General features: G+C 39.4%; 1 protein-coding gene across 1 annotated transcript in view; it reads left to right on the plus strand.

The window, feature by feature from the left end:
* LOC140493679 (uncharacterized) overlaps positions 1 to 24,695 on the plus strand; it is a 40,998-nt gene extending 16,303 nt beyond the window's left edge. The window contains exons 6-10 of the mRNA XM_072592408.1: positions 6,269 to 6,646; positions 7,656 to 7,967; positions 12,466 to 12,789; positions 22,315 to 22,626; positions 23,604 to 24,695. Coding sequence (XP_072448509.1) covers positions 6,269 to 6,646; positions 7,656 to 7,967; positions 12,466 to 12,789; positions 22,315 to 22,626; positions 23,604 to 23,917 — 1,640 coding nt within the window. The 3' untranslated portion in view covers positions 23,918 to 24,695. The remainder of the gene's footprint in view (positions 1 to 6,268; positions 6,647 to 7,655; positions 7,968 to 12,465; positions 12,790 to 22,314; positions 22,627 to 23,603) is intronic.
* Positions 24,696 to 24,963: the final 268 nt, after the last annotated feature.

A 24,963-nucleotide genomic window follows, 5' to 3' on the forward strand; every position in this document is an offset into this window, starting at 1 on the left:
AAACCCCAAATTGTTCTGACCATTTATGTTTTATCCATCTCATGATATATATATTTTATGAAGTCATAGAGTTGTACAATGTGTAAACAGACCCTTTGGTCCAACTCATCCATGCTAACCAGATAATCTAAATTAATCTTGTCCAATTTGCCAGCATTTGGCCCATATCCCTATGAACCCTTCTTATTCATGTACCCATCCAGATGCCTTTTAAATGTTGTCATTGCATCAGCCTCCACCACTTCCTCTGGCAACTCGTTCCATACATACACCATACTCTGCGTGAAAAAGTTGCCCCGAAGTCCCTTTCAAATGTTTCCCCTCTCCCCTTAAAGTCTATGCCCTGTACTTCTGGACTTCCTTGCCCTGGGAAGAAAAACCTAGTCTATTCACCCTATCCATGCCATTCGTGATTTTATAAACCTCTGTAAGGTTTATATACCTCTGCCGCTGATGCTCCAGGGAGTATAGCCCCAGCTTATTCAGCCTGTACATCCTCTGTTTCCAACGCCCTTATGTTTCGTATTGCATAACCTTATAAGAGGAGCAGTTGGACAATAAATAAAACAACAATTCAATATTTAGAGAGGGATGTCAAAACTGGATTTTTGCCCAACTATGTACAGGATTGAAATTACAGGAAATTCAGTAGAGAGCAGATGTTCCATTGTTAATCATTGGTGAATAAATCCTTAATCGTGTGCATTTAGACAAAGAGTTGACAACCACTTTATTAGCTGAAGAGTCTTCCCAAAATTAACATTGGGAGCCTCAAGACTATAAGTAAAACGATGGAGTAAAGGCATAAGCATGCCTTAACAAGAAAATGATTGCGTTTTTGAGAATTTAAGGATTGTTAAGCATATACTTCATGCTGTGTAAAAAAAAGTAATTTGCTTTGACTTCTCTCCAACAATGGTATGAATGACCACAGTTACTACTAAATTTCTTGTAATTTCAATCCTGTACATAGTTGGGCAAAAATACAGTTTTGAGATCACTGGAATAGATAGAACAATTATTTATGTTTTCGAAGTTGTTTCACAAATCTTGATTTTTGACCTCAACTTTATCATCTTTTTTACCAGAGAATCTTGTAGAATGCAAACATGTTTCCACTTGTTGATTGTAATATGACAGGTTTTAATAACCTATTCAATTCACTGTTTTGACTATGGTAGAAGCAGTAATGGTTACAACAGTAAAACAACCTGTTCATGAGTCATGGAGATGTACAGCACGGAAATAGACCCTTTGGTCCAACCTGCCCATGCCAACCAGTTATCACAACCCAATCTAATCCTACCTGCCAGCACCCGGCCCATATCCTTCCAAACTCTTCCTATTCATAGACCCATCCAAATGCCTTTTACATGTTGCAATTATACCAGCCTCCTCCACTTCCTCTGGCAGCACATTCCATACATGTACCACCCTCAGCTTGAAAAGGTTGCCCCTTAAGTCCCTTTTAACATCTTTCCCCTCTCACCCTAAACCTATGCCCTCTAGTTCTGGACTCCCCCAACCAGGGAAAAGACTTTGTCTATTTATCCTATCCATGCCCCTCATAATTTTGTGAAGCTCTAAAACGTCACCCCTCAGCCTCCAACACTTCAAGGAAAACAGCCCCAGCCTGTTCAGCCTCTCCCTGTAGCTCAAATCTTCCAACCCTGGCAACATCCTTGTACATCATTTCTGAACCCTTTCAAGTTTCACAACATCTTTCTGACAGGAGGGAGACCAGAATTGCACGCAATATTCCAATGGTGGCCTAACCAATGTCCTGTACAGCCGCAACATGACCTCCCAACTCCTGTACTCAATACTCTGACCGATAAAGGAAAGCATACCAAACGCCGCCTTCACTATCCTATCTATCTGCAACTCCATTTTCAAGGAGCTATGAACCTGCACTCCAAGGCCAATTTGTTCAGCAACACTCCCTCAGACCTTAGCATTATGTGTATGATTCCTGCTAAGATTTGCTTTCCCAAAATGCAGCACCTCACATTTATCTGAATTAAACTCCATCTGCCACTTCTCAGCCCATTGACCCATCTGATCTAGATCCTGTTGTAATCTGAGATAACCCTCTTTGCTGTCCAATACACCTCCAATTTTGGTGTCATCTGCAAACTTACTAACTGTACCTCTTATGCTCACATCCAAATCATTTATATAAAGTAGTGGACCCAGCACCAATCCTTGTGGCACTCCAGTGGTAACAGGTCTCCAGTCTGAAAAACAACCCTCCACTACCACCCTCTGTCTTCTACCTTTGAGCCAGTTCTGTGACCAATTGGCTAGTTCTCCCTGTATTTTGTGAGATCTAACCTTGCTAACTAGTCTCCCATAGGGAACCTTGTCGAACACCTTACTGAAGTCCATATAGGTCACATCTACCACTCTGCCCTCATCAGTCCTCTTTGTTACTTCTTCAAAAACTCAATCAAGTTTGTGAGACATGATTTCCCCTATGCACAAGCCATGTTGACTATCTCTAATCAGTCTATGCCTTTCTAAATACATGTACATCCTGTCCCTCAGGATTCCCTCCAACAGCTTACCCACCACCGACGTCAGGCTAACTGATCTATAGTTCCCTGGCTTGTCCTTCCCACCCTTCTTAAACAGTGGCACCACGTTAGCCAACATCCAGTCTTCCGGCACTTCACTTGTGACTATCGAGCTAAAACATTTTGAATAATTGCATTGTGGCTGTGCGACTCAAAACACCGTGATGTTTCACATTAAGATTATAATCTTAAGGTATGATTTGTCTGGTTAGCATGCAAAACAATACTTTCCATTTTACCTCCATAATAAATCAAATTAATGCCTCTACAATCTCCTTAGCTATCTCCTTCAGAATGCTGAATGTAGACAATCCAGTCTGGGTGGTTTATCTGCCTTCAGACCTTTCAGCTTCCCCAGCACCTTCTGCTTAGTGACAGCTACTGAACACACCTCTAAACTCGGACTCATGAAGTTCTGGTATGCTATTAGTGTCTTCCACCAGGAAGACTGATGCAAAGTACCTATTCAGTACCTCTGCCATTTGGTCACACATTTCTGGTACTTTCCCATATTATTGGAATGTGGTATTGTGTATTTTTGGAGTACGTTTTTAAGTAGCAATCTATATTTATTACTTCTAAATTTAGAAAAAACACTGCTCTATTTTTGAATGAAATGACAAGAAAGTAAATAATGATGTGAACAGTAAGAAGAGGTCATGTTGCAGCTGTACAGGTCATTGGTTAGGCCACTGTTGGAATATTGCGCGCAATTCTGGTCTCCTTCCTATCAGAAAGATGTTGTGAAACTTGAAAGGGTTCAGAAAAAATTTACAAGAAGGTTGCCAGGGTTGGAGGATTTGAGCTACAGGGAGAGGCTGAACAGGCTGGGGCTGTTTTCCCTGGAGCATCGGAGGCTGAGGGGTGACCTTTATAGAAGTTTACAACATTATGAAGGGCATGGATAGGGTTAAATCGGCAAAGTTTTTTCCCTCGTTGGGGCGTCCAGAACTAGAGGGCATAGGTTTAGGGTGAGAGGGGAAAAATATAAAAGAGACCTAAGGGGCAGCTTTTTCACACAGAGGGTGGTATGTGTATGGAATGAGCTGCCAGAGGAAGTAGTGAAGGCTGGTACAATTGCAACATTTAAGAGGCATTTGGTTGGGTATATGAATAGGAAGGGTTTGGAGGGATAGGGGCCAGGTGCTGGCAGGTGGGACGAGATTGGGTTGGGATATCTGGTCAGCATGGACGAGTTGGACCGAAGGGTCTGTTTCCATGCTGTACATCTCTATGACTCTAATAAAGATCATGGCCCATCATCTTTCAAATGACCAAGAACATCTGCCTCTGCTTGCATATGACATGATTAAAAGGTTAGCAGGAATCAGTTATAAAACTATATCATTTCACAAAAGATTGTTGACACCAGGCAACACACATATAGCAGTCCGAATGGTAGGAACAGTCATCATTTCACTTGGGTGGCTACACTTTCTCTTTATACCTGTACTAATGTGCTGCTCATAATATCAAAAAATTTCATTTTTCAGTACTTACACTGGTTTGTATGACAAAGTTTTATTTTCCAAAGTAGAGGAGGACAAGCAAAGATTTGGGTGATGTGTCAAGACCTGAAGCCCAATCTATGTGAAGAAAGTAGTCCTGTTTCTGTTGTGATGGTTTATGAAATCAAGCACTTGGAAGTGTTCCACAATGCTTTCAGCCATTTACTGCAACTTGACTTCTGCTCTGCAGAGTATCAATTTATATGCAGTGAACGGTCTATAATGTTGTGAAAACTCTTGGCCTGCGTCAGCAAGGCAACACGTTATGACATGGAATCTCGATCTAGTTAGCAGATATACGGTACTGATGCCTAAGATTGAGAGATTCTTCTAAAGAGCAAGATCTCTGCCCATAGAACATAGAACATAGAACAATACAGCACAGAACAGGCCCTTCGGCCCACGATGTTGTGCCGAACTTCTATCCTAGATTAAGCACCCATCCATGTACCTATCCAAATGCCGCTTAAAGGTCGCCAATGATTCTGACTCTACCACTCCCACGGGCAGCGCATTCCATGCCCCCACCACTCTCTGGGTAAAGAACCCACCCCTGACATCTCCCCTATACCTTCCACCCTTCACCTTAAATTTATGTCCCCTTGTAACACTCTGTTGTACCCGGGGAAAAAGTTTCTGACTGTCTACTCAATCTATTCCTCTGATCATCTTATAAACCTCTATCAAGTCACCCCTCATCCTTCGCCATTCCAACGAGATAAGGCCGAGAACTCTCAACCTATCCTCATACGACCTATTCTCCATTCCAGGCAACATCCTGGTAAATCTTCTCTGCACCCTCTCCAAAGCTTCCACATCTTTCCTAAAGTGAGGCGACCAGAACTGCACACAGTACTCCAAATGTGGCCTTACCAAAGTCCTGTACAGCTGCAACATCACTTCACGACTCTTGAATTCAATCCCTGTGCTAATGAACGATAATACACCATAGGCCTTCTTACAAACTCTATCCACCTGAATGGCAACTTTCAAAGATCTATGTACATAGACCCCAAGATCCCTCTGTTCCTCCACCTGACTAAGAACCCTACCATTAACCCTGTATTCCACATTCTTATTTGTTCTTCCAAAATGGACAACCTCAAACTTGGCAGGGTTGAACTCCATCTGCCACTCCTCAGCCCAGCTCTGCATCATATCTAAGTCCCTTTGCAAACGACAAATGCCCTCCTCACTGTCCACAACTCCACCTATCTTCGTATCATCTGCAAATTTACTGACCCACCCTTCGACTCCCTCATCCAAGTCATTAATAATGCCCATGTTTGCTTTCAAATTCCGTAGATCAACTCTTGCTTACATTTTTCTTCCGTGCTGCATTTATGAAAATTAAAATGTTTACAAAGTTATTTTTGGGCCTTTACACTGCTTTCTTTTTTCTCCTTTGACCATTTCCTGTAAGTTGATGCATCCTTTTAAATTTTGAGCCTTAATAACTGCACTTTTGCAATATTTTGTGTGGTGTCCAATCTGCTGAATAAGAATGAAAGTAGTAGAGGCCATGTTTTAAAATTCTATTCCTGGTTGTGTTATAGCATTCAGTGAGACCAGCAGACCAGTCTCTGACCTAGTTTTAACCCCGCACACCAATATTAGCAGCATTTTTAAAAAAGATCAGGACTTCTGAATTGTCTTTTTATGGTTAATATACTATAGATAACATAATTGTCAGGTTTAACTTTAAGTCGCTGGATGTAGGTTTGCTCGCTGAGCTGGAAGGTTCATTTCCAGACGTTCATCACCCCACTAGGTACCATCTTCAGTGGCCATCTGAACGAAGCATGTTAATAATTCCTGCTTTCTGTTTATATGTTTGGGTTGGTGACATCATTTCCAGTGGTGATGTCATTTCCTGTTTTTTTTTTCCTCAGGGGGTGTTAGATGGGCCCCATCTACCACCAACCCAAAGAAAGCCAAAGATATAAATTAAAAAGCAGGAATTAACACCAGTGCTTCACCCGGAGGCCCACTGAAGATGTTACCTAGTAGGGTGAAGAAATGTCTGGAAACGAACCTTCCAGCTTAGCAAGCAAACCTACATCCAGAACCTCAACCTGACCTACAAATCTTCTCAAAACTCGCTAATTTTAAGTAGCCTATGTTTATAAATTCTCAGAACTTTTAAACATGATTGTATTTTCTTTCCTTTTTATATAAAAAAAGTTGGACCAAGAATGACTGATCCAGTGATACCAGGATGTATTATTCATGAAGAAGTGCTTGCTGTGACTTGCCCAATCAATGGATTTAAACCTAGACCGCTGGCTATCAACTGGTACAAAGAAAAGAACTCAATAAAAAAAAAGATTGGGATGGTTCAACCAGAAGAAACAGGGTTCATTGAAATAACAGAACCAGGGCAACACAAGTATACCCACAGTATAACTGAGCTGAAATATAAAGACCATACGCACACTGTTGCCAGTGCTTTGTATTTTATACCAACTATTAATGACGATCATGAAGCAGTATATATTTGTGAAGTAATACATCCTGCCACAGATACAATATTATATAAAACAATTAAGCTAAATATAACAGGTACAATCAGCATTTCTTCATTTTACTTTTCATGTTTTACTATAAAATTCACAATAATATATTGTCACAATCAGCACCGAATCAATAATTGAAATGCATATTTAGCAGTTAAGACCCTATAGCATTGGGTGGATAAGTAGTTGATTAGAAGTAAGAGCTATTATTTAATGTTGATATTGTTGCAGTTTTAAAATTGTCTCTCAAAATATGACAGAGTTTAGAAAATTTTGAATAAAATTGTATGTGCATCAACCTAAAATGGTTGACCATTCCACCTGGAAAAGGGAAAGGCATTTGTTAAATTGATGAAGTACTACTGGGTATTTCATTTTTACAACAAAAATATCAAGAAGAGGAAGAAATTGAGCAGTTTTAATTATGAAATATACTGCACTCCTTTCTGCAATAAACTTAATTTTTTTGAACATGTCTCAAATTTTGAATTGAACTATTATAACTTCAATTTGTTCTGAATTTCGCTTTGGTAGCAATCTTATTTTGCGTCTTATTTCTGGTCTCCTATTCCCAGGGTGGTTGTTATGATAAATGTAATTCAGAAAAGATGTTTCCTAAATTCCTACTTGGAATAAGCCAGAGAACCAGGTTTTAGCAAGATAAGGAAAATCTCAAAACAACAGGATGAGGTAGAGAGGCACAGGAATTTGGGAAAGGAATTCCAAAACTTGAAGGCTAGCATTATGAAGTTAGAACATCCCTTCTTGTGGGAGAGCTTGTCAGAAATTATATAGGAGGAACAGCAAATTTGGATATCCAGGTTAGAATGGATAGTAGCCTATTACCTTTACTCAGCTGCATTGCATTTTGTACCAGGATGGCAATTCATATCTGTTATTAAAATCAAATATTTGTACTGTCATTTGTAACTTTGCTGAGTAGATACATTTTGTTTTGTTTCAACTTGAAAAAAGTTTCAAAATTTTATTTGTTTTGTTATGGCTTTGTTCCAGTCAAAATCCTATAATTCATATTTTCCTTTTTCTTTCCTTAGCTATCCCAAAATATAATAATATAAAACTGTCACCAGAAGTTCCAATTGTTGACGAACAAACAACTGCATCTTGTCGAATATATTCATTCTTTCCAGAAGACATGAAAGTTATCTGGAAAAAGAATGATATGGTATTAAAGGAAATGAATGCTGATAACGAAGCAAACTATGGAAAGGATGGCCTTTATTATTTCACAAGTCGTTTTAAATTCATTCCTGACAGAGAAGACTTGGGGAAGACATTAACTTGTGAATTCCAGCATAGAAGTATCACAGGATCCAAAAAAACTGAATATGTCCTGAATCAGTTAGGTAAGTAAGGTGTTTAATTATTGTTGACACATTATGTAAACATTGCCATGTTTAGTTTAGAATATGAAATGCATATGTGGTTGACTTTAACATCTTGTATAACAAATGGTTTAATGGAATCTGTATACTGGATTCAGGCACTGCATTTAGCCAAAATAATTAAATGAAGGCTTCCTATTCTTGTTAGCAGTCTTCTATGAAATTAGATTAGAAGAGTTAACTTGAGCTCAAGATTGCCCTCAGCTCAAAATTACCCTGAACTCAATATCATTCATCACAAAAACAGCAGAAAAATAGCCAAAAATACTGCATTGTTTTCTAATGGCAATATATAGTATGTCATTACTATATACATTCATTTCATCATCATTGTATCATAGCATGAGATAGAGAATGAGACCTTTTATACACTCCTATCTTAACTGAGATCACTTGAAGCATGACATGTGATTGGAAGTGCACAATTCTGTTGAAATCTAATAACTTAATGTTAGCACAGATGCTGATTTTCTTTTTATTATTCGCTCATGGGCTATGGGTATTGCTGGCTTGGTCAGCATGTTTGACCCATTCCTAATTGCCTCGATGGCAGTTGAGAATTAGCCATATTGCTGTGGGTCTGGTATCACATGAAAGATAGACCAGGTAAACATGGCAGATTTCCTTCTCTAAATGACGCTAATGAACTAGGTAGGTTATTAAACGACAGTTGACAGTGGTTATATGGTGCTGTTAGACTAGCTTTTTAATTTGAGATTTCTTTATAATTGAACTAAAACTTCCAAAGTCATTCATTTAGATCATAAATGCAGCACTGATCCATATGACATCTCACTGGTTTCAATTCTCCAACCTGAAAATAACTCATTTGTTCTGACTCACTGTTAGTCAGTGAATACCTATAAACGCTAATATGTTAGCTCCAATACAACAATATTTCTTGACTGGTAGGTAGCCTTTTATGAATCACATTACTGAATGCTTTCTTGAAATCTAAATGTACTACATTTAATAGTTTCCGTTAATCCATCCTGTTCTATCCACCCTGAAAGAAAAATAATCATCTGTCATTTGCAATTTCTCTTTCATAATTTTATGCTAATTCTGTTTGATTGTATTAAGATGGTCTTAATCTCCTGCTGCTACTTCCTTAACATGTCAGCTCAGTTGTTAGCACTGCTGCCTCACAGCACCAGGGACCCAGGTTCGATTCCAACTTCAGGCGAATGTGTGGAGTTCGCACATTCTCTCTGTGTCTGCATGGGTTTCCTCTGGGTGCTCCAGTTTCCTCCCACAATCCAAAGAAGTGCAGGCTAGGTGAATTGGCCATGCTAAATTGTGATAGTATTCAGGGATGTGTAGGTTATGTGCATTAGTCAGGGAGAAATATAGTATAATAGGGTAAGGGAATGGGTCTGGGTGGGTTACACTTTGGAGGGCCAGTGTGGACTTGTTGGGCCAAAGGGCCTGTTTCCACACTGTAAGGATTCCATGCTTAACAATGTTTTCATAACTTTTTCATGGTGATATAAATTAGTGTTTACTGAGTAATTGATTCCTACTTTGTGAATCCTTACATTTTGAATTTTCCAGTCCACTGGGAGTTTTCCAAACTCTAGGGAATTTTTATTATAAACAATGCATTCACTATCTCTGTAGGCTCTTCTAAGATCCTAAAATGTAGCCATCAGGTCCAAAAGACGATTTTAGTACTAAAACCAATACTTTTTGTGCCAGATAATTATTTTAAGTTCTTCCTTTATCCTCCTTGTTTTCTCAATTGTTTGCATGCTTTGTGTTGCCTACCATGAAGGCAAAAACAATAATTGAGTGCCATTTTGTTGCTTAATTTAGGGTTAGGTTTGCTCGCTGAGCTGTCGGTTTGATATCCATGGAAAGCAGGAGACAACAGCTTTGCTTCGCTTCACTTGGAGGTTGCCACTGATGATGTTACCTAGCTAGGTAATGAAACGTCTGGATATCAAACCTACAGCTCAGTGAGCAAACCTACACCCTAAACCTCAACCTGAGCTACAAACCTTGTTGCTTAATGTTATTAATTCCCCACTGTTACTCTTTCACATACCAACACACATTTCAGCTCTTTCAACTACGGATGGTTCATGCTGTTGTAGACTTCCTTTCTCAGGAAGATGTCTTTGTTGAGAATTCCTTAAATTCTGCCATTGCTTATCTACTTTCTTTCTATTCTTTTATCTATATAGTTTACTTCAGCCCATACTGACTTAATACATTTATAACTGCCTTTATTTAAGTAATTAGTTTTGTACCCATATTTTTCACCTCACTGTGATTGAATTTCACATTGTTTATGATCATTCTTCTTAAGAGGATATCTAATGATGAAATTCTTCATCATGTCTGCATGATGACATTCTCTGCATGATGTCAGCATTCTCCCCATGTCTGCATGGGTTTCCACCGGGTGCTCTGGTTTCCTCCCATAGTACAAAAGATGTGCAGTTTAGGTAGGTCGGCCATGATAAATGTCCCTTAGTATCCAGGGATGTGCAGGCTAGGTGGATTAGCATGGGAAATGCAGGTTTACAGGGCTAGGGTAAGGGGGTGTGTCTGGGTGGGATGCACTTCAGAGGGTTGGCATGGACTCAGTGGGCTGAATGGCCTACTTCCATGAATATTTACATACTGTAGCTTTAAAATGGCCAAATCCTTGGCTTTACAAAGTTGGGAACTACCCCAAACATACTCCATGAACTCTTCATTACAATCTTTGCCACTTTTATGTACCTATTCAATATTAAGATGAAAGTTACCTATGATTATTGCAGCAATTTTCCAACAAGCCCTGATCATATCGTAATTTGTACTCGAATAGCGACTGAGATTAAAACAATTCTCTGTAAAGGTAATATCTTTCTAACTAAGAGAAAAGTAAAGTATTTGTGACCTGTAGCTGGCCCAAAATTCCTTTGGAAGTGAACGGCTGTGTTTTGGAAAAGAAAATCCATCTTTATGCTGTATATAATGAGGGGAGGGAAGAGAGTGCCTATCTGTGAAAGGAAGACCATTGTCATCAGTCATATTTTTCCAAATTTCATTCCTGTCAAGGGAACTAAACAAATTTTTCTTAGTTTCTACATCAAAAATTTGGAAGCACTAGCTTTTTGAGCGCTGCTCCTTCATCAGGTGGTTGTGGAGTATCCTGGTGTTGTGCGATGTTTAACTCTAATTTGGTAGTGGTCTGCAGCAGCTGATATGCTAAATTCTTGAATTCCCAACCTCAATCTCTCTTCCCATCTTTGTCCTTTAAGATGCTCCTTAAAATAAATTGTTTTATTTAATCTGTTCTAATATCATAATCAACATGCTGAACTTTATTCAAGAATGTACTCGTGAAACCTCTTGCCTCCAATGTCATTGTTTAATAAAATGGCAAGTATCAAGTTGTGAACTGCTAGATAATTTGTTTCTGTTCTTATCAATACAGCAAATAAAATGTTACAATTGATTTCAATATTCTGATAAATACTATAATTTTTTCTTTCAATCTTAATATGCTAAGGATGTAGAAAGATCTGATTAAGTCATTGTTTTATTCATTGACGTGTCATAGCTCTGCAGGTAATACATTGATTTGATTTATTATTGTCACATTTACCAAGTTACAGTGAAAAAATTGTTTTGCCTGCTAACTTTACATTTGCAGAATATCAATTTAAAAGATTATTTTTGTGCAGAACATTTTTATGCAAATAAACAAATTCTTGCGTAATATCTGAATTTGTTAGTGTACCATAATGATACACAAAAATATTCACTTGTATGTATGGAGTAGAGATGTCTTGCTGCAATTATACAGGACCTTGGTGAGACCACACCTGGAATATTGTGCACAGTTTTGGTCTCCTTATCTGAGGAAAGATGTTCTGGCTATGGAGAGATTGCATCAAAAGTTTACCAGGGTGATTCCTGGGATAGCAATACTGACTAAAGAGATTACATTGGTAGGGACTATATCAACTGGATAGAAGTGAGGATTGCAGATGCTGGAAACCAGAGTTTAGATTAGAGTGGTGCTAGAAAAACACAGCAGGTCAGGCAGCATCCGAGGAGCAGGAAAATCTATGTTTCGGGCAAAAGCCCTTCATAAGGACACATTGATCCCTTTAGTCCCAAGTACTACATCAAATCCCTTCTTGAAACCTTTCAAAGGATATGGGGAGAAAATAGGAACAGGGTACGAGTTGGATGATCAGTCATGATCATATTGAATGGCAGAGCAGTCTTGATGGGCTGGATAGCCACCTCCTGTTTTCTATGTTTCAACAATTTTAAAAATCGGAGTTATCAATAAAATAATTTATGGTTGTGAATAACTAAAATTTTAGATTTATTGTAACCTCATCGTTTAACTATGTGTTTGCATCAAATAGCTTTAGTACCTTTTACATTTTCTGAGTTATTGTAGAAACCTGCAGAACTTTATTGTCTAACTATATATTTTCTGTTATTACAGTATCTCCACCATTAGTAAGCGACATAAGAAGTGAACCACTTTTTCCTGTGGCAGGAAAAGAAGCAACCATCATTTGTCATGCGTATGGCTTCTTTCCAAAGGAAACAATGTTCATGTGGTTCAGAAATAATGAGAGAACTGATGATGCAGGAATCACTTCTACTGAACCCCAGAAAGATGAACAAACTGGCTTCTTCTACTGTGAAAGTCGATGGAAATTGTTAATTAAGGAAGAATATCACCAGATGGAATTCAAAGTTGAGGTTTTACATTTCCCAACTTCTCACAAGCCTTCAAGATCTAGTTTTATCCTTCATCTCGGAGGTATGAATTTAGGGTATGCTGTTTCTATACTAAACTTATACTAACCTTTGTATAAGCTACGCACTTCTTTTTATATATAGAAATAGATGTGAAGTTTTACCACACTTGAGTAACTCCAAATATAAGTTTGATTTATCAAACTAAATTTTGCCAGAGGCGCTGATGTAATCTTTCTTCCCGCTTTCCAGTCACATTTTTAAAGCTTCATTACAATTAACATGAACTGGGATCTGAATTGGATTAAGGCTATTTTGAAATTATAATACTTAGAATTACATTCATTTGTCAACATGAGTTATTTCTGTAGAAAAAAGTCAAAATAATTATGAACAATAGAAGAGAATGAAATTGTGTGTGTGTAAAAACTGGAACACATGGTTACTTTAGTAACGTAAGAACAGGAATAGGCATTTAGTATAGGAATAAGCATCTAGTAATATCCAGCTGATTGATGACCTGACTCCCTATACTCGGGAGTGATGATGACAGACTTGACTCTGATATCAAATGCTGAGGTGGTTCAGAAGGCTAAGTTCAAACAGGGAATTTCATTTCCTGATCTTCTCAGGAAGAATATTCAGTGTCAGGGATAGAGATCATATCCACCTGCTCTGGTGTAAGATGAATCCTTGCCACTGCTCATTGTTTAGATTAGATTAGATTAGATTAGATTACTTACAGTGTGGAAACAGGCCCTTCGGCCCAACAAATCCACACCGCCCCGCCAAAGCGCAACCCACCCATATCCCTACATTTACCCCTTACCTAACACTAGGGGCAATTTAGCATGGCCAATTCACCTAACCTGCACATCTTTGGACTGTGGGAGGAAACCGGAGCACCCGGAGGAAACCCACGGAGACACGGGGAGAACGTGCAAACTCCACACAGTTAGTCACCTGAGGCGGGAATTGAACCCGGATCTCAGGCACTGTGAGGCAACAGTGCTAACCACTGTGCCACCGTGCCGCCCATAAAGTATCTGGTAGACCTGCTGCCACCATCCCTTTTCCTGGTAGACCTGCATAGGGACTACTTGGTCCAGTGGAGCAGTGGAAAACCACTTGATAGTTTAATGAGAAGAGACTTTGTTTTAAACAAAATATAGTTTATTGTTTCACAACTATGTACATAGTCAACCTCATTACAGAGGCTAGGTGGAAGATCTAAAGATGGTAGATCTTTCTCCTTTAAGAGCCTAAGCTGTTCTCCCACATGTCTATATGAAATTGTTGCAGTAGGTGATGTTTAATTCACTCCATAATATTCATTCTTTCAGATCATTACAGCTTTATACAATGCCTACACCCTTTTGTTTACCCATTATTAATATTCATATATTTGCCTACATAATTAACTGCCCCACCTCCACAAATATTTGACTTCACATATTCCAGGAGTTTCAAGTTTCTTTATTCTCCCAAAAGCATTATCTTCAAGCTTGGAAGATAGATAGATAGAACTTTTGGGTTGAAAATATTTGAGTCTTACTCTGTTTCTGACAATGTGAAGGCTGAAAATCCCTACTGATGAGAAAAATCTTTTCAAAAAATCTTTGGATTTCCTTTGTAGAGACGTTCTTTCCTAGTAAAATAGGCAACTGCTCCATTGCAACATCTGAAGATACTTTAAACACACAAACTTCCTCAAGGGGAATAGTTCTGGAAATAGACACTTTCATTCTTGCACTGTCCTGGATCCCAGAACCAGGAAGTTCCTTCTGTCCTGAACCTTTGAACATTATTAGTCCCTTCCTATTGGTGACTTCCAGAGAGTTTACACACACATCTTCAATCTGTCAGCAGATCGTTATTCTCAATCACTTGTAAATCGGTGCTGATGTATGTAGCACTTCCATTCATCCTTTGGAACTGTAGTATTGGTGGAAACAACATGCTCAGTTCCTTCAACATACTATTTGCTAATTGCTTCTAAATGGGTGTGATCTATATTACTAACACTGAAGATTCTTCCAGGGAAGGTCAGGGAAATGTAATTTTCTGCTTGAACTTGGTCTCCTGAACCACGTCAGATCTGACATCAGAATCAACTCTGTCATAATCACAGAACCCAGAAATTGCTGGAAAATCTCAGTAAGTCTGGCAACATCTGTGGAGAGAAATCAGAGTTAATGTTTCAGGTCCAGTGACCCTTCTTCAGAACTGAATCTTGAATTGATGCAATTCAAAGAGCACAGGTGGGCTATGCTGCTTATTGGTTGTATGCTTGTTGTCATTTTTTTGTAAACCTTGCCAATTCTTGTAATTTGAACTCTGTAGCCGGGGAAATGTTGCTATTGATAATTGTAGGTTTCCATTCTTCTTACGGTATGAAACAGATTTCTTATGCTGACAAAGTTAATTTCAACACACATGATCAGGTCTCTCATAAAAGTTGTAAATCAGAAAGTGGAAGGGAAAGAGAAACGTAGTGAAAAAAATAACTGGAAAGGAAGACACACTGATGGAGCTGCAAGTTTCTCAGTCCCCGCATCATAACATGTCATACTTCTGTCTTTAAAAGAGGTGGTTACTGAGTTAGTAAATGAATTTGTGTTAATTTTCCAAAATTCACTAAATTCTGGAAAGGTTCCAACAGACAGCGAAGAAGCAAATATAACCTGCCTATTCAAGATTGGAGAGAGGCAAATCATCTGCCGACATTTCCGCCACCTCCAAACAGACCCCACTACCAGGGATATATTTCCCTCCCCACCCCTTTCCGCCTTCCGCAAAGACCATTCCCTCCGCGACTACCTGGTCAGGTCCACGCCCCCAAACAACCCACCCTCCAATCCTGGCACTTTCCGCTGCCACCGCAGGAACTGTAAAACCTGCGCCCGCACCTCCTCCCTCACCTCTATCCAAGGCCCTAAAGGAGCCTTCCACATCCATCAAAGTTTTACTTGCACATCCACTAATATCATTTATTGTATCCGTCGCTCCCGATGCGGTCTCCTCTACACTGGGGAGACTGGGCGCCTCCTAGCAGAGTGCTTTAGGGAACATCTCCGGGACACCCACACCAATCAACCACACCGCCCCGTGGCCCAACATTTCAACTCCCCCTCCCACTCTGCCGAGGACATGGAGGTCCTGGGCCTCCTTCACCACCGCTCCCTCACCACCAGACTCCTGGAGGAAGAACGCCTCATCTTCCGCCTCGGAACACTTCAACCCCAGGGCATCAATGTGGACTTCAACAGTTTCCTCATTTCCCCTTCCCCCACCTCACCCTAGTTCTAAACTTCCAGCTCAGTAACTGTCCCCTTGACTTGTCCGGACTTGTCCTACCTGCCTATCTTCTTTTCCACCTATCCACTCCACCCTCTCCTCCCTGACCCATCACTTTCATCCCCTCCCCCACTCACCCATTGTACTCTATGCTACTTTCTCCCCACCCCCACCCTCCTCTAGCTTATCTCTCCACGCTTCAGGCTCACTGCCTTTATTCCTGATGAAGGGCTTTTGCCCGAAACATCGATTTCGAAGCTACTTGGATGCTGCCTGAACTGCTGTGCTCTTCCTGCACCACTAATCCAGAATTAAGGAGCTTATACCGGGAAAAAGTGAAGGTTATTAGGAAGATGCAGCATGCTTTTGTGAAAGGAGGAAAAAGAATTTTAACCAATTTTTCGGGCTTATTTTGAAGGAGTAGTGTATGTGCTGTGTATGCGCATTGACATATTGTTATTGGATTTCTAGAAGATATTTGACAAGGGGATCAAAGGCAACTACATTATCATATGGCACAAAAATACATGGGGAGGAATGTTTTGAAGATGACATAAGGAGGTTGCTGACTAATATAGGTTGAGTGAGTGGACAAATATCTTGCAGAAGTTGTAAAATGTGAAAATATATGAAATTGATCACCTTGGCAAGAAGAATAAAAGTGGGTTAAGTGGTCTCGATGCAAAGATAAGCATCAAAATGGCCATCTCCCCAAAAAAAGCTTAGTGATATCAGTTACTGGTGATAGATGTCCCCAAGTCAAAATGTTTTTGCATGCATAGTTAACATCACTACATCCTGTACGTAATAATAGATGGCGTGTAATGTGAAAAATGTGAAGTTGTTCAGTTTGGTGAGAAGAACAAAAAAAGCACAGTATTAATTAGATGAGGAATGATTGAAGAAATCCAAGGTGCAAAGTGATTTAGATATATTGATGTGTATCCTAAAAGATTAGTATGCAGGTTCAGCAGATGATCGAAAAGGCTAACTGAATGCTAACCTTTACTACAAGAGAAATTGAATATAAAAGTAAGGATATTATGCTTCATTCAATGAGTGAGACCACGTCACAAATACTGAGAGAGAATTTTTGGCCTCCTTATTGAAGGAAGAATGCAAATGTTTGGAAGGATTCAGAGATGATTTACTAGATTTATACCTAGGATTAGTGATTGTACTAAGAGGAAATGTTGAACAGATTGGGCTTGTTTTAACAGGAGTTGAGAAGAGTGAGGGGTGATTTGATATAAATCTTGAATAGTCTTGATAGAGTCGGCATGAGAAGGATGTTTCCTCTCATGGGTGAGTTCAGAAATAGGGAGCACTGTTCAAAAGAAACTAGGTATTGCCTGTCGGGACAGAGATGAGGTGAATTATTTTCACTGATTGCTATGCGACTTTTTGAAACTCTGCTTTAAGAAGGTGGTAGAGGCAGCTGATTGTATACTTTTAAACAAAGGTAAATATATTTTTATTAGACAAAAGAATAGAATATTACCATGAGTAAATGGGATATTAGAATATGAAATACAAGAGATCGGCCATGATCATATTGATTGGTAGAGAATGTCCACGGAACCAAATGACCCCTGTTTCTCCCAGTCTGTACATTTGTAAGGTTTACCAGTGGTTGTGACATTTATTAAATTAAGGCTGAGTAAAATAAAATCAACGTAAGTAAACCAAAGTAAAAATTAGTAAAAGAGGATGTTACATCAAAGATTCAAGATTTATAATCAGCTTGGCTAAAATTAAGCAGCAGCCAGGGAAGTAAAATATTGAGAATTTTTTTTCTTACAGACTACCAAGTGTAGTCACAATGTTAGACATGGTGTAAGTCAGAAAATAAAACATGAATGTAACATGTATAATTCTAGTTAGCTTCAATTTATACATAGAGTCATGCAGCATGGAAGTGGTCCCTTCAATCCATCTCCTCCATGCTGATGAAATTTCCCAATCTAAACTAGTCCAATTTGCCTGCGTTTGGTACATGTCCGTCTCAATCGTTTCTATTCCAGTCCTTGTTTAAATGCCGTACCTGCATCTACCACCTCCTCTGGCAGTTCATTCCACATATGAAGCCCCCTCTGTGGAAAAGGTTGCCCTTGGGCTCCTTTTAAATCTTTCCCCTTTCACTTTAAAAATATGCCCCCTAGATTTGAACTCCCCCACCCTCTGGAAAAACTAAATCAGCATTAATGCTATGCAGGTTGAATTGCTGCAGTGTGTATGAGATGGGTTTTTAGGGCAGTGCATTAGACAATAGACAATAGACAATAGACAATAGATGCAGGAGTAGGCCATTCTGCCCTTCGAGCCTGCACCGCCATTCAATATGATCATGGCTGATCATTCCTAATTAGTATCCTGTTCCAGCCTTATCTCCATACCCCTTGACTCCACTATCTTTAAGAGCTCTATCCAATTCTTTCTTAAAAGAATCCAGAGACTGGGCCTCCACTGCCCTCTGGGGCAGAGCATTCCACACAGCCACCACTCTCTGTGTGAAGTAGTTTCTCCTCATCTCTGTCCTAAATGGTCTACCCCGTATTTTTAAGTTGTGTCCTCTGGTTCGGCACTCCCCCATCAACGGAAATATGTTCCCTCCTGCCAGAGTGTCCAATCCTTTCATAAGCCTATACGTTTCAATCAGATCCCCTCTCAGTCTTCTAAACTCAAGGGTATACAAGCCCAGTCGCTTCAGTCTTTCCGTGTAAGGCAATCCTGCCATTCCAGGAATTGACCTCGTGAACCTACGCTGCACTCCCTCAATAGCCAGAATGTCTTTCCTCAAATTTGGAGACCAGAACTGTACACAGTACTCCAGGTGTGGTCTCACCAGGGCCCTGTACAGCTGCAGAAGCACCTCTTTGCTTCTATACTCAATCCCTCTTGTTACGAAGGCCAGCATGCTATTAGCCTTCTTCACGACCTGCTGTACCTGCATGCTTGCCTTCATTGACTGGTGTACAAGAACACCCAGATCTCTCTGAACAGCCCCTTTACCTAATTTGATACCATTGAGGTAGTAATCTGCCTTCCTGTTCTTGCCACCAAAGTGGATAACCAGACACTTATCCACATTAAACTGCATCTGCCATGCATCTGCCCACTCACCTAACTTGTCCAGGTCACCCTGTAATCCCCTAACATCCTCATCACATTTCACCCTACCACCTAGCTTTGTGTCATCAGCAAATTTGCTAATGTTATTGCTGATACCATCTTCTATATCATTTACATATATTGTAAAAAGCTGCGGTCCCAGCACGGATCCCTGCGGTACCCCACTGGTCACTGCGGAGCCAAGTCAGGATTAGGCAATTTTGAACTACCAAATGTTTGTTCACAGATATACATTCCTCTCAGGCACAAACACACAAAAGGAAAAGTAAATCAAACATGGTTAATGAAAGAAGTTAAAGATGACATTAATCAGCATCTTACGAAGAATCCAGATAATGTGGCAATCTGAGGTTTGGGAGCAATTTTGATCTTCAGAAAGGACCCAGAAACTGATTAAGAGCAGAAAATATAAAATAAATGTAGAGAGGAACATAAAAGAGGACTGTAAAAGCATTTTTGGTATGTGAAAGAGAAAGGAGGAGTTAGGACAAGTGTGGGCCCATTACAGTGGGGAACAGGAGAATTTATAGTTTAAAAAAAATAGAAATGGCAAAAAAGTTAAATAGCCACAAAGTAACCATCTTCATGGAAGAAGATACAGAAAATATCTGGGAAATAATAAATGACTATGGGATTTGTGAATCTGAAGAACAAAATGAAATTAGTGTTAGTAAAGAGGTAGCACTTGACAAAGGAGAACCAGTAGATGTGATGTATTTTGGATTTCCAGAAAACTTTTGATTTAGATTCCACACAAGAGGCTAGTAATTAAATCACAACAGGTGGATTGATGGGAAATATATGAATTGAGAACTGATTAACAAAGAGAAAGTGGAGAAGACTGGCAGGAATATGCAACAGTCAGAATTGAAGTGAACTAGGAGTGTGCAGTAAAAGCACTGTGAAGCAAACTGGGAAGAGTGTGTAATAAGGTCACCATCATTGAAGCAAGGGAGCTTATGCTTTAGAAACAGTGTAAGAGAACAAGGAGTCAGCATGAAGAGCCATGAAAGTGGGTCTGTATGAGAAGGGCAGTGACAGTGAGAGATAAAAATCGGTGCTAAGGAGATCTGTACCTTGTTTCTTCCTTTTAATAGCCAAAGTGTGACATTACAGGAAAACAAGTAGGTGCTTAGTGGGAATTTCCTCCATGTCTTTTGGTCAGTCAATTTAAATCAGGAAACATTAACACAGCTGAAGAGTACAGTTCAGAAGTTCACCTTTAACAATATTTGATAGACTCATTAATTAATTAGAATAAATTAAGATGGCTGGACGGGTGATGGTTTGCAGCTGTGGAAACTGGTGTACCACATGCACAGCAAGTATTGCTTGAGGAGCTTAAGGTCAGAGTCAATGAGCTGGACTCCGAACTGTGGACAGTGCAACACGTCCAGGAGGAAGAGAGATACTGGTCACTTTCAGGATAAAGTCACACCCTTAGGTTAATGATATCAAGTATGTTTGTGGTCTATAGCAGGAGAGTGGACTGAAAGTATAGCATGTATAAGATCTATAATTTAGCTTTGGAGGAGCCTTAGCCAGTCACCTTATCCAATAGAGTGTGAGGTTCTTTCTCTTGGTGCAGACATGTTCATAGACTTTAGGGTGTATTGGGGCGGGGGGAGGGGAGGAGAGGTGGGTTGGGATGGTGACGTGCTTTGGTGGAGAAATTAGGTATGTAGTAGTAATTGAGTAATGATCCTGTTCTCCTGCAACAAAGACAGACAGTCCCAAAGGCTGTGTTCCCTAATGGTGTTGAATTCAGGACTTCTCTTCTGGACTGGAGAGAAACTTGGAGGAGGAGGGGAAGAATCCAATTATCATGGTCCATGTATACATCAACGCTATAGGTAGGACTCAGGAAGGGTTTCTGCTGAGAGGATTTTGTGCAGGTAAGAGCTAAATTAAATAGAATCTTCAAAGGTGGTTATCTCTGCATTAATATCTGAGCCATATGCAAATTAAGATTAAAGAGGTAAATATATGGCTCAAAGATTGGTTTGGGCAAAATGATTCTGATTCATGGGGCATTGGCACCAGGACTGGAGAAAGAGAGGTTCTGTTGGGAAGGGCTTCATTTGAACCATGTTGGGATTGTTTTCCTGGCAAATTGTATAATTAGCATAAGGAGAAAAGTGTTCAATTGGTGAAGTTTAAAAAAAATCAAAAAGAAATGTGAAAGCAGCGGTGCAGGGTATTGAAGAGTTGAATGATAATCCAAGGGTGACATGGGATAGAAAATATATTTCAGAGGTGTGCAGCAGAAATTAGAACTAGAAAAAGTCAAAACTCAAGGCTTTTTTATCTGAATGCACACAGCATTCTCAACAAGGTAGGCAAGTTGGCAAGCACAAATAGAAATGAAATGAGTATGACTTGACAGCAATTACAGATATGTAGTTACAAGGTGACCAAGACAGGAACTAAATGTGTAAATAGTGTCATCCCTTTTCCCCCTCAGTCGAAGCAAAACATTAAGAGACACCTGTATGGTTTTGCCTCCTTCATCTTTATTCAGGGCCCCAAAGGGAAGGAGAATGATCACTCATGTGCATAGAGACACAAGTTCTTGGTCTTCTCTCAAACAGTTTCTCAAGGAACTATTAAGTCATTTTACAGAGAGGAGCATCCAGATAAGGCAACATACATATTAATTGAGTGATCGTTACAATTAATGAGTATCAATAGCAGAGACCAAGTCCTTTACTGTTATACAATGAATGTTCTTAACTTTGTTAACTGGATTTATATAATCAATATTTTTCTCCTTGTTGACTGACTTTTCATACTGAATGCTTCCAATATTGTTAAATGTCTATACATAATGACTGCTTTTCCACCTTGTTAACCCATTACCCTTGCCTTCAGCACTCAATTGTTAACTGTAAGTTCTTATCTGACCTGAGTCATGCTCAGCTGAACCTCTTATTTCACAAAACTCAGAACTTAACACTTTACCTGCCTGCATATACCCTATGCATATTCTCACAATGATGTTTGGCATTCCTGGGGAATAGTAAAAGGAAACAAAAAGGAGTTGGGTAGCTTTGTTAATTAGTGCATTCTGAGTTGTGATATAGGTACAATAGGTCATGATGTGGCATCAGTTTGGGTGGAGAAAAAAATGCTTGATGAACAGTATCTTGTTTCCAAATAGGAATTCCAGTAGTTTCTGACATCGTTCTGGAGCCAGAAGTTCCATCCTATGGACAGCGCCTTATTCTTAAATGCCAAGTAAAAAATTTTTCTGGAAATGAATTGTCTGCCAGATGGCGAATGAATAACAAGTATGTCTCCAGTGGAGTCACAACCACAGAGCCTAAGAAGGAAGAAAGTGGTTATTATCAGTTAGTTTCCAGCATGGAGTTAACACCAACCGCTTTGGATGATAACAAGGAAATTATATTTGAGGTGACACATGAAGCTTTACCCAAACCTATTCAAAAGCATCTGTGTTTGAAGCTTCCAGGTATGTTTGAAATTGTGCAAAACCCCAATTACTGCAGAAACTTGAGCATTGAATGATTTATGAAACAAGAACAGAATTGAATTTATCATGGTTTTAAAGAAATATCATTCATAAAAGTGGCACCTGCTCCTAAATACCTATTTCCGGTGCTTTTATATTCTTTATAAAAGGGGCCAAATGGGTGAATGTACCAATTCATTGGTTTCAGAAGACTGGAACTTGCTAAATGATCAAACACTGCTCTTTGGTTATTCACATTAAGTTTAGAATGGCAGTCCAAGTCTGATCCCAGATGTGGAATTTGAAGTCATTACTGAGAGTTAGGTGAGATGTCAGGACTAGTTGCTATTAAAACCACCCTTTTTTGGGTGCATTTGTTTACTGTGCAGAAGGTGCTACCGTTAGGCCTCACCCAAAATATGAGCCACCTTTGGGAAACCTATGTTGACTATCCATGCCTTTCTAACAGTTCAGTAATTTCATACTGTGTTCTGAACTGTTAAGCAGAAAAAAATAATATTTGCCTTTTTTAGCCTTTTGGTGCTTCTACTAATTATTTTCGTATTCTGGAGTGCAAATGATCTGGGAAATTCATTTAATGGCCTTACTAAAAATGACATCCCTTTGGTAGGTGAATTGGCCATGCTAAATTGCCCATAGTGTTATGTGCATTAGTTAAAGGGAAATGGGTCTGAGTGGGTTACTCTTCGGAGGGTCGGTGCGGACTTGTTGGGCTGAAGGGCTGTTTCCACACTGTAGGGAATCTAATCTAATCTAAAAGAATGTTTATCTAAATTGTCACTCCCAAATATTTCCTTGGTCCAGCTTTTGATTTCTCATGATTCCTGCTGTTCCATATGAGAACAGTAATTCAATTTGCTAAAGTTATGTCAAGAATGTTTACTGTAACATTGAGACAAATTATCACTGTAGATAATGTGCACACTCAGTATTTGTACATTCTGTTCTGTTTTAAGGTTCTCCTCCCACTCTGTCGGAAATCAAATGTAACCCAACGCAACCAAAGAAAAACAAAGTGGCAACTTTTACCATTGAACTGACTGATTATGCACCTCAAGGAATTGAAATTAGGTGGTTTGCAGGAAAGCAGCCATTCACAGGTCCGGTGGCTCATACTAAACCTGAAGTTAATAAAAATGGTCTCTTCTCGTCTGTAACAAGTATAGAACTTACACCAGAAGAATCTGATCAGGGCATAGAAATCAGCTGTGAGGTTATTCATCCAGAAGCCCAAGAAGTGATGGAAAAAAATATGCATCTGGTTTTCTAAGATAAATGTAAAGACTTATTGCATCTGTTTTGAACACGACGAATTTAGACGATGCAAGTTTTAGTTTAACTTGTTTGCACACAACTGGCATTTACCATTCTGCTTTAAACACTCATTTTGTATAGCTGGTAAATATTAAAACAAAAAAAAATCCAGTTTGAAATGATTCATTGTTTGAATGGTTCAGAATAGAGTTTCTTGACCTGAAACATTAACTCTATTTCTCTCTCCACTAATGCTGCCAGACATACTGAGCATTTCCTGCTATTTTTATTTCCAATTGGATTCTGGTTATCTGGAATTTCTAGTAGGATTATACTTGTTTAGTAGGCAAATTAAATATTGTTCGTTATAGTCAGCAATTAAATTTGGGGTGGTAGGCTCAGTTATATGTAAAAACAGCCGACTTTGACTAAATTAATTTCCATTATTTACACTTCTTACCTCTTTACCCTGTGAGTTAGGGCAGGACTTTCAATTGACTACTATCCAGCTGATTTTTATTAGTAACTCCAGATGGACAATACTAGATGAGGATTATTCCCAGCAGCAGTGTTCTTCACAGGGAAATACCCTGCCTAAGTATTATCGATCCTCACACATGGATTGATCGTGTGGGTGAGCTGAACCATTATAATACCAGATGTTAGAAAAAATAAATTTGCTGGAAAAACTCAGCAGGTCTGGCAGCATCAGAGAAGATAGAGTTAATGTTTGGGGTCCGGTAATCCTTCCTCAGAATTGATGGTAACTAGGAAAATGTTGATTTTATGCCAAAGATGGGTGGGTGGGGGGTGGGGTGGGGGGGGGGGGGGGGGGGGGGGGAGTGGGATGTATGGAGTAAACAGTAGGTGGCGATAGAGTTCAAAGAGAGAGAGAACACCTGGATAGACATAGGAGTGGATAACAATCTGGCTAGGAGGGTGAGTTGCTACTAATAGAGATTTGTTTGTGTCTAATAATGGGTTGTGTGTAATAGCAGACTGTGATAAAAGCGAAATCAGAGTTAACATTTCAGATCTTTCTGAGAGATCTGAGGAAAGGTC

The sequence above is a fragment of the Chiloscyllium punctatum genome, chromosome 22 (genome assembly GCF_047496795.1).
Source record: "Chiloscyllium punctatum isolate Juve2018m chromosome 22, sChiPun1.3, whole genome shotgun sequence".
NCBI classification, from domain to species: domain Eukaryota; kingdom Metazoa; phylum Chordata; class Chondrichthyes; order Orectolobiformes; family Hemiscylliidae; genus Chiloscyllium; species Chiloscyllium punctatum.